Source organism: Clarias gariepinus, chromosome 3 (assembly GCF_024256425.1).
Source record: "Clarias gariepinus isolate MV-2021 ecotype Netherlands chromosome 3, CGAR_prim_01v2, whole genome shotgun sequence".
NCBI classification, from domain to species: Eukaryota; Metazoa; Chordata; class Actinopteri; order Siluriformes; family Clariidae; genus Clarias; species Clarias gariepinus.
Window position 1 is genome coordinate 23,658,366 of NC_071102.1, and position 11,136 is coordinate 23,669,501.

Below are 11,136 nucleotides of genomic sequence, written 5' to 3' on the forward strand. Positions count from 1 at the left end.
CCTGATTCCTGAGAAAAACTATGTGTTCAGTGTAGAAACTGCCCTGCAAAACCCCTGCAGGAAACCTTAGATGGCTTGCAGCAGGCCTTTTACCCTTTCCTTCTGCATTCCTCCACCAGTTTCAGATATTACACAACAAGATACACACATGATATATTGTGACATATTACACAGAATATATATACACAAAGCTAGCATTATTACATAAACCCTTTTTTCATTAATAACAGAAAAACAATAATGAGTATATTCCATTTTTATAAAAGAAAACGGTGGGAATGTGGTGTAGTGGTTAGCACTGTGGCCTCATATCTTCAGAATTGAGGGTTCGATTTATGCCTCAAGTGTGTGTGAGAGTTTACATGCTCTCCCCAATGTGTGTTCTGCAAGGGATAGGCAACGTGGTCAGCATCTACCCTTCCTGTCTCCTGTGATGGGCTCCAGGACCTCCTGTGACCCTGCATAGGATAAGTGGGGTATCAAATTAATGAAATCATTACTAGATTGTTTTAGAGACTTGTATACATTTATTTAGCATTTCTTTTGTTAGCTCGGAGGTTTCTATCAACGTGAAAAACCTTTCCTATTTACTTGTCAGTGGTCTCATTAAAACATGTCTAACATACTTAAATGACAGCTATATAACTACTTCCAGTAATAATCTTTGATAGAATTCTTGCATCTTTCATGCATGATACTTCAAAAGAACTACTGGGTATTTTAAAATATGCAAAAAAAATCTTGTGCAAAAACAGTTTACATGAAATTTAAACTCATAACGTTCTGAACACTACATAGAAACATACCATAGTTTACCTTCAGGTACTCTGGTTTCCGGTTACTCCGGTAAGAAGTTACCTACTTCTTAAAAACCGAAGTACTATTCAAGGTTGGTTTGATTATATTTCTATACGCTTGTGATTATCCTTCCTGGGTATTACATGGGTTATATAAGGGTGGTATGAGTTTTATAGTATCTGCAACATCTCATAAAGACAGCAACATTAATAGAAAGGTTTAATCTTGTCCCCAAAATGCTGCTTTTAATACAAAATAGAATAACAGTTATTGTTTTCACCAAGTACTGAATTACCCCCCCCCAAACAAGACTCAAATAACAGTATTTACAATTTGTTAATTTTTTTATTAAAATATAACAGCCATGGTTTTCAACTTAATGAACATAAAGTGAAGGATGTATTGCATCTTGTTCAATTCAAATAGGGATAACTTAACAGTCAGACAGACTATACTGGAAACGTAAAACAACAACGTAAATATTTACATACAAACAAGTCATACTTATATATGGTCACAAAATTTAACCAGAAACTGCATGGGTACCTTGATCATAGTGGTGAAATGTTTACAGCAGGGCAACACCATGTCTGCTGCAAAAATTACTTGTGTCACCTGTTTGCTTAAAGAACAACAAACCGAATAAGTGTCGGTGACAGAATCTGATCCATCATAGGAAAGAAATAGTTTACCGATAAGTGTTTTACACTAAAAGTTTTTTTTTCTCTGTATTCTTTTCTTGCTTTACAAATACATTCTTAGGGACATTAAAGGGTTGAACAAATGACAAAAAGTGGGATAGATTATCAGAACTATAAAACATTATCAAAACATTTCCAAAAATAATAAACAAAATTTGTGTGTTCTATTACAGTAATACAAAATATATACAGATGTACATAACATAGTGGTTGACACATGGTGAGCAGCAAATATCTACATTAGTTTCAGGCTCTAACTTAAAGGTGCTCACTGCCATCTGCTGGCCAAAACTTTGAGTAACTGGATTAAATTCTTCATAACTATTTTTGTTGCACACAAAACATGCATACATCCCAGTGCAATGCAAACAATCTGGATTATTTTGTATTTCTGAAAAGCCAGGATTATAAATTAATTGTAGATTATTGAGTAATCTGATATGTGCATGTTTTTTTTCCTTTTCTTTAAAAAAAAATAATTCCAAACATTTTATGACTGCCGAAAATCCTGTGTCCTATCTAGTAGAACAAATCTGTGTTTCTTAAACCAGGGTCAAGTATGATTTATTTTGGCAGGACTGTTTCCATTAGGATGGCATGGTGGCGAAGAGGTTAGCAATGAAGTTTGCATGTTCTCCTCGTGCTTGGTGGGTTTCCTCAAGGTTCTCCGGGTTCCTCCCACATTCTAAAAACATGAGATTGGGCTACTTTTCCCAAATCAACCCATACAGGTTGTACCCTGCCTCGTGCCCTAAGTCTATGACCCTGTATACAGGATAAAGCAGTATAGATGAATGCGAAAGTAAATGTGTCTCCATTAGCAATTTCCCAACCGGCCACCAGGGAGTAGCATCATATTTTTAAAAGATGGTTCGCTTCTTTGAAGACCACCAATTTACTAATAACAAACACTTTTTCCATGAAATAAATTACAGTGCATATGTCAACAAGACTCCTGAGGTAAACTAGACAGCATGAGGCACATATACCTTCATTTGTTCACATGTTGAATGGCCTCTTAAGGTTATGTACATTATAGTCAATATATGTGGTTATTCAATTTCAGGAGCTACTGTTTCTTTCACTGGGGGTATTCTGTTCACAAGCATAGGCCCTTCATTCAGCAAAAGGCTTACTTTAAACACTGGCTCTGAGAGCCTAGCTTTTTTCTTGCCTTTTTTCTTTGCCCTCTTATGACAGAAGAGAGGCTTTCCAATAGCTGCACTTTCATCACAGTCGAAAAGTCCTGCTGTCCGTTTCAATGGGGTGTTGTAGTCTTTGGAAACAAGAATGTGTCAGACAAGGACATCTCATTAAATTAAAATTTAGACTTTAAAATCACAATTACCTTGGGTTATTCTGCTCGTTTTCTTCACTGCTTTCTGATTTAGTCTTGTTTTCTCAGTCAAACCTTTTCCAAGGTTTAATTCTTTCATACCTAAAGTAAGATATTAATATAACGCATTACTGCTGGAGAAGGACAGTGACCAAAAAAAAAAAAAAGGAAAAAAAAAAAAAAAAAAACCTAAACACATTCTTGAAGAATTTCTAAAGATTTTTCAATGGACTTTAAATGAACAAGTACTGTATGAAAAGAAGTGATCCAGAAAGACTCAAAAATGCCTTCCTGTGCCTACTACAGTGATCTGTTATACTCACTGCAATAGAAATCTTGCTCCAGCACCTCATTAAAAAGACATGCAGATAATCTCCTCACCTATGAAACGGCATGTTTTTAGTAAAACCAGTAATGCCAGTAAAAGCTAGTAGCGGTCAGTGAAATTATGAGTCATTTCTGTATTATAAACTTCTCAAATGATCTCAATATAAAATGTAACTAAATAATGAACGTTAAGTTAAAAAGTAAAAGTAACAGGAACTCAAAAATTTTATACCTTCATTTGTCCTCTACCTTCTTCCTGTTCCAGCTGCATGGCGATCGTCTCCAGACTTTGAAGTCCACTGTGGCAGTTTGACAAGTGGGGATACTGAAAATTCTGCAAACACAAGTGACTTTCATTTCTCACTAAAAACCTACTTTATTAACACTTTAGTGTTTGATTTGTGAACCAGTAGTAGTGGCCACTTTGGGTGCAATAATTGCATGTGCCAGACACTCTCCAGTTTAACTGAGACTTGGCTCTCTAAAAGATCAAATCAAGTTGCCATTGACTACAGAGGAGTTAACACAGCCAGAAAAACAAATAAGCCTACTTTAGCTGAACTTGTTCTGGTTTACATTCTAAATTTACATTTCATTTTTATCGCGAGTTCGAAAGAACACTAAGAACATTACACACTCACATACTGTACATACATAACTCACAATGTAATTGATTTGGTGCAGAGGACTAATTAAGTGCTGAATGATGTCACTCTCTAACACCTTCAGAGAACATGGTTGGCACAGGTAGCAGCACGATGGCGGATCTCCAGCTAAACTTTGGCACTTGATAACAGCATTCAGACCTGTAAAAACAAAAAACGGTCACAACACAAAAGGGTATTTTTTAAATAATATCTATCCATCTATCTCTATATATATATATATATCTCTGTATATATATAGATACACTCAACAAAAATATAAACGCAACACCTTTGTTTCTGCTCTGATTTTTCATGAGATAGACTTAAAGATCCAAAATTCATTCCAGATACACAATATTACCATTTCTCTCAAACACTTGTTCACAAATCAGTCTAAATGTGTGATAGTGAGCACTTCTGCTTTGCTGAGATAATCCATCCCATCTCACAGGTGTGCCACATCAAGATGCTGATCTGACATCATGAGTAGTGCACAGGTGTACCTTATACTGCCCACAATAAAAGGCCACCCTGGAATGTGCAGTTTTGTCTCACAGCAAAACACCACAGATACCACAAGCATTGAGGGAGTGTGCAATTGGCATGCTGACAGCAGGAATGTAAACCAGATCTGTTGCTCGTGCATTGAATGTTCATTTCTCCACCATAAGCCGTCTCCAAAAATGTTTCAGAGAATATTGGAGTACATCCAACCGGCCTCACAACGGCAGACCACGTGTAACCACACCAGCTCAGGACCTCCACATCCAGCAGGTTCACCTCCAAGATCGTCTGAGACCAGCCACTCAGACAGCTGCTGAAACAATTGGTTTGCATAACCAAACAATTTCTGCACAAACTGTCAGAAACCGTCTCAGGGAAGCTCAACTGCATGCTCGTCGTCCTCATCGGGGTCTTGACCTGACTCCAGCTCGTCGCCGTAACAGACTTGAGTGGGCAAATGCTCACATTCGATGGCGTCTGGCACGTTGGAGAGGTGTTCTCTTCACGGATGAATCTCGGTTTACATTGTTCAGGGCAGATGGCAGACAGCGTGTGTGGCGTTGTGTGGGTGAGCGCTTTGCTGATGTCAATGTTGTGGATCGAGTGGCCCATGGTGGTGGTGGGGTTATGGTATGGGCAGGCATCTGTTATGGACAAAGAACACAGGTACATTTTATTGATGGCATTTTGAATGCACAGAGATACCGTGATGAGATCCTGAGGCCCATTGTTGTACCATACATCTATGAACGTCACCTCATGTTTCAGCAAGATAATGCACGGCCCCATGCTGCAAGGATCTGTACACAGTTCTTGGAAGCTGAAAATGTCCCAGTTCTTGCATGGCCAGCATACTCACCAGACATGTCACCCGTTGAGCATGTTTGGGATGTGTTTAACCGGCGTATACGACAGCGTGTACCAGTTCCCACTAATATCCAACAACTTCGCACAGCTATTGAAGACGAGTGGACCAACATTCCACAGGCCACAATTGACAATCTGATAAACTCTATGCGAAGAAGATGTGTTGCACTGCATGAGGCAAATGGTGGTCACACCAGATACTGACCGGTTCTGAGTCCCCAGACGCCCAATAAAGCAAAAAACTGCACATTCCAGGGTGGCCTTTTATTGTGGGCAGTATAAGGTACACCTGTGCACTACTCATGATGTCAGGTCAGCATTTTGATGTGGCACACCTGTGAGGTGGGATGGATTATCTCAGCAAAGCAGAAGTGCTCACTATCACATTTTAGACTGATTTGTGAACAATGTTTGAGAGAAATGGTAATATTGTGTATCTGGAATGAATTTTAGATCTTTAAGTCCATCTCATGAAAAATCGGAGCAGAAACAAAGGTGTTGCGTTTATATTTTTGTTGAGTGTATTTAATATGTGTATTTGAGTATTTACCAATCAGAGGCTGTGTGCCACTGTAATTTTCTGGAGAATCTTCGTTATTTTTCTGTAGCAGAAAAATATCTTCTTCTGAATAGTTGTTACGTTGCTGATATTGATCCATGTGTTCATACATAAACAAAGCATCATCAGCTGTGAAAGGCTGTGGATGCTGCCCTTCCTCATGTCCAACTATAAAATACATAAAGCACATTCAATTTTATGCAGTTAATGTGACGCTTGTATGCATGTTATGTACATATGAAAATCACTACCTTTTCTATTATTCAGCACCCAATCTGTGTCTCTGTATAGTTCTTCACTGGTAAGGTAGTCATTATTCTGGCAATGATCCTCATTCCAGATGATTGCTGGAGTGTGGGTTCCAGTGCTCCTCATCTTCAAGGTGGCGAGATGATCCTGTTTACTTCCCTGCTCAGGGTTTCGTTTCTGGGTAACGGTCACTGTCAGAGAATTGTTTTTACAGTGAGCTACACGCTTAAAATTGGGTTTGGTTGTCTGCATGGTGTGAGATGAGGGTGATTCAGTACTAATGCACTCAAATGCATTGAAGCCATTTTCCCAGCTATGGGCATTCTTCTCCTCATGCACAGTAACATTTTGCATTGAGTCATTGATGGGATTGCATGTTTGAAATGCCCCTGCCGCAGGGATTGAACTGAAGGCTGCGGTTGGATTTAAATTGGAAAAACAATTTGGAAGAGGGTATCCAGGTAAACTTTGAGTACTAGCTTGGATTGGAGATATTACTGAACCCTGTGCACTAGTGTCTCTGTCTGGACAAAGAAATTGTGCTGGAAACCAAAATTGTACTTGATTCTGGGTTTTAAATTGGTTTTGTGTTTCATTTGACATTTTGCTGGAAACAGTGGCGTAAGACATAAGACTGGGTGGTGTAGTACAGCTTGGTGTGACTTGATACAGGTCACCGTAATAATTAGAATAATCATCTGTAATGTAGAAACACAAGAATACATTTTTTTCAAAGTTACAACATGAAAAATGATAAGAAATGAAAACAGTTGAATAATTTTAAATAGATAATGGTTACTGGTACGGAATATGACAATATACTGCTATTCTGCAATATTCAAACAGTTAAAAAAAGCATTTTGAAAGATGTTAATGTAGAGGATCTGTTGATTACATAGGTATCCATATAGGAAGGTGACTGTACCCTATATAGTCTACAGCATAAACAAGGAAATGTTATACATATCCTGAAAGTCTAAACAATAATAATAATAATAATAATGAGAAGAAGTAGTAAACAACTGATCCAAATAAAAAGCCTAGATTTATTCACATTTCTTCATGGTTATAATACTTTTTTTTGCAGTTCTACCTACCATTAAAATGTGTTTCTTTTGTGGTTGTCCTACAAAATGGTAACTGGAACTCAGTGACATTTGTTTGTGTCTGCTGTATCTGCTTCACCTGTGCAAGTACTGAGAAGAACAGAAAAAAAGTAATACACTACAGAAGGAACACAGGATAAAGAAGGAAAAGAAAACTTAAAACAAGGTTTTTATGAAGCTGCATGAAATAAAAAACAAAAACAAATAAAAAAGAAATTCAAATAGGGTGAAGGATAAGAAGGTAAACTTAAAGTAGCACAGTGGATGTTCTAATTCATGGACACAATTACACTTTTGGATGTTTGGGTTTTCTTGCACTGATAATTTTGATACTTTCCATAAATACAGTGCATGAAAATCCCAGTCAAGGCCCTGAAAACCACTAATCTAAAACAAAACAGATACAAGGACAGACCATCTAATATAGGCTGTGATATCATTTCCTTGTAGATGTCTTCATGCAGATGTAGCACCTTTAGAGGGAAAAAAAAAAAAAAAAAAAAAATCACAGGGACAAAGAAATACAAAGTCATAAAGCAAGAATTCCATGCTTTGAAAAAAGTCTTCCAAATACACACATCCATGTATTATACCTGTACATTTCCTGTTCCTTCATTTTTCTCTATATGTTTGGCCAGGTCTAACAGATGCCAAGCTTGAGGAGCCAGATCTGTATTAGCTCCCAGCTCATATGTTTGACACGATTTCTAATAGGTAAAATCACACACAGAAGGGGTCTTGTAAATTTACAAGGTAAAAAGATACCTTGTAATGGCAATGCCGTCTAAGCTTATCATAAAATTTGAGTTTATTAGCAAATTCTGAGAGCTTTTTGGACGTTTCTTGATTATTCCAATAATTCTGAAAAGGTAAATAAAAAAGCAACCAACCCTTGACAAATAATGACTAGATATATACACAGTCTTATTATTACTAGGGCTCTTGGCCTCCATATAACATCAAATCATTTACACCCTTTCGGGTCATGGCTAAATATTGTAAACCGGATGTTGTTCTTTTTCTTTGTTTCTTTGTCTTGTCACTTGTGGTGGTTTCCTTTCTCCTAAAATGACTTACGATATAGCTATATCTGTGAAGACTGCCGGTAATGTGGGTCTTGATGTCTGTCATGTTGGCTCTGACAATGCAGACCTCACACAGGTACATGGGAGGCTTAGTAGCCGTGCATAACTCTATTACAGAACGAAGACCTAAAAAAATTAACCACTTAAGATAAGTATGTATAGATAGGTTTCATATAATTCCAACAAAACAAATGTTAATAATAATAATAATAATGTGGCAATGCATCAGTACCTATAATAGGTTGTACTCTGTCTGGGTTGCATAGGTATGTTTGCATGGATTTAAAGAGCTGACTCTGGAAGCCTGAACACAGAAATAATAAAGACACTGACAGATCTAAATGCATGAAAAAAACAGAAGAAAAAAAACAACATAAAAAAACCCCAAACTAATAAGGCTACACAACATTAATTTATTTAAAAGGATATTGCATGTATTTATCTTCGTGACAAATTAAAAATGGCCTTAATGAGTGATCCTGTAACTTGGGCAATGTTTGTCACAGCAAGGTGATCTTGGTATCACTGGAAAGCCCTTAACAAGCTCATTTAAGCAGCAGTTTGCATTTTAATGTGTTAAAATGTACCATTATTTTTAAGCTATGTTAATAAGTGCAATAAATACATGTTTATGTGAGAACAAGAAGTCAGCCTACCTTGCTCAGAATGCATCATTTACTGAGGAAATGGGGAAAAAGAAAGTTTAATTGTTTAAAAGAAACTGGTAAATAACAACTTTTTTCTGAATGAAATAAAATGAAAGCTGTGTTGTTTAGTTTATTAAATTACTCCAAAGTTAGTTCTGCAGTCGTTAGTAGCTTCATTTAAAAGTTAAACGTGACTGCTATTATGGGAGTCGGTAAAAAAAAAAAAAAAAAAGAAAAAAGCTAAACTGGAGGAGCTTTTTCGCTAAGTTTTACTTGGAACTGTCAAAAAAAGTCAGCTGACTCAACAATGTCAGAAATTAAGGAAAATAAAACACGCCTAGCTAAAGAGACGCTCAAAAAAGGTTTCGTTACCTGCTTGTCTTGGTAGTGATGGGTCGTTCATGAACGATTCGTTCTTTTTGAACGAATCTTTAACGTGACTCAGAAGAACGAGTAGTCTCGGAGAGTGATTCGTTCATTTTCTACTGGGCGCGCATGCGCAAATTATCGCAAAACAGAATTGAGCGAGTCTTTCTCAGTGACTCTTTTGTCACGTGACTCCCATAGACGCTATGCAACGCAATAGATTCAAAAAAACGAAGACTGGAAGCTATGAGAGGTGAGATACTCATTCTGTTTATTATAATATGTCCTTAGCTCCATTGTAATATTTTCATTACTGAAAATCTGTGGACGTATTGGGGGTCTTTTTTTTTATTGAAAATTTTATATTTCATTTTATTTCTTATCAAATGAACCAAATTACCAAAATGACTCAAAAAAAGATTCGTTCATTTAGATGAACGAGATTCAAAGAACTAAAATGATTCAAATTTCCCATCACTACCTTGTGCGCGTGCCGGAGACTGCGCGCACGCGCTTTAGGGTTGTCCCATCACAGCAGGTTGATACAGTATGTTAGGTCAGGACACTGAGAATAGTACACTGACCCTCTGGGGTCCAGGTGTGTTTTGTTGCTTATAAACATATAAAAGTCTGATTGCACCCCAGCAAAACATGATATCGTTGCTAAAAAGTGTCTCATCTAGGTGAAAAAGTGAATTTTCAGAGGATCATATAACACAATATTTCATAATACTTAATGCTTCCTATCTCCCGATCTATGCTTCGTTTTTTTTTTAAATATGCATACACATTTATATTTTTACCAGATAAAAAGAAACATTTTCTTAATACAATTTCATGCCCCTTTTATGTAATTTAATTTAATCAATAAATTGTCATTGAGATTAAACTTGGCCAATTTAGATTTCAGATAAAATACATAAACATAAAAAAAGGTATTATTCTATAATGCAAAATTAGGCCACTGGTAGCTCAGTGGCCATGCGGAAGGCCCGGGTTCGATTCCTAGCCAGTGCCCAAACCCCAGCCACTGGATGCAGTGCCGGTCCCTAGCCCGGATAAAATGGGAGGGTTGCGTCAGGAAGGGCATCCGGCATAAAAAAACTGTGCCAAGTTGTAGTGCGGACTGGGTATTCCACTGTGGCGACCCCTTGTCGGGAGCAGCCGAAAGACCAACAACATTCTATAATGCAAAATTGTTAACATATTGCAACATGAATTTGACATGGTTACAGACACTACAGATTTTTTGCTTTTTAAGCTTTTACCAAAAAACAGTTTAGGTTAAAAAATTTTTACAGGTCATATGTTTCTAGAAGCTTACACCAATTTTAGAATTAATGCACATAAAAAAATAAGAATAATTAGTATTTTAAAATGTTATTGTTTGAAGCGAAACAGTATAATGCTGAAAAATTGCCATTTTGGGGCACATATAAAATCATCTCTTCAAAGCAGCTACAGTTAGCAACTTAACATTTTTAGGGAGACAAGATTGATCCCTGCCCATTTTACATAAACTTCAGAAATAGCCTATTTGGCACACATATTTTCTGTATTAAATGTATAACATAAAATATAATAATAAAATTAGCACCAATATTATGTTTTGGCTGATTGTAATTAGCACAAATTAAGCTACAATAAATGTGAGTAGCACATATGTCCAAGTTTGTATTTCAAAGAAAATAACTTCTGCATGGTTATTGAAAAGAAATAACAAAAAAATAAGTTACTGAAATAAGGACACAAACATTTGTCTACATGATTTTGTAGCATAGATTTATTAGATGATGCACTTTTGTCTTCATTGTTATTGCTTGGTGCTTCTTTTTACGCTTGCTTCCGGACATCCTGACAATGGACGCCAGACATGTGATCTAACTTGCACGATTGAACATGCGCGAACACGTTTGTATCTTCGCAAGTTCGCAACTCGAATGT

At 36.8% G+C, this 11,136-nt stretch overlaps 1 protein-coding gene across 4 annotated transcripts; it reads right to left on the reverse strand.

The window, feature by feature from the left end:
• Positions 1 to 1,163: 1,163 nt before the first annotated feature.
• LOC128518452 (uncharacterized) lies at positions 1,164 to 9,246 on the reverse strand. Of its 4 annotated transcripts, XM_053491559.1 has the most exons (14): positions 9,199 to 9,246; positions 8,836 to 8,857; positions 8,412 to 8,483; positions 8,172 to 8,305; positions 7,688 to 7,801; positions 7,510 to 7,567; positions 7,086 to 7,184; positions 5,991 to 6,686; positions 5,731 to 5,907; positions 3,826 to 3,968; positions 3,395 to 3,496; positions 3,159 to 3,216; positions 2,848 to 2,937; positions 1,164 to 2,775 (listed from the first exon to the last, which is right to left on the reverse strand). In XM_053491559.1, the coding sequence occupies exons 2-14, from the start codon at positions 8,852 to 8,854 to the stop codon at positions 2,552 to 2,554; spliced, it is 1,986 nt and encodes a 661-aa protein (XP_053347534.1). In that variant the 5' UTR covers positions 8,855 to 8,857; positions 9,199 to 9,246; the 3' UTR covers positions 1,164 to 2,551. The 4 variants fall into 4 exon arrangements, 3 of the variants coding, with proteins under 3 accessions (XP_053347534.1, XP_053347537.1, XP_053347535.1); XM_053491562.1 differs by lacking the exon at positions 7,688 to 7,801; XM_053491560.1 differs by lacking the exon at positions 9,199 to 9,246 and having other exon boundaries at positions 8,836 to 8,950.
• Between the last annotated feature and the right edge of the window lie 1,890 nt (positions 9,247 to 11,136).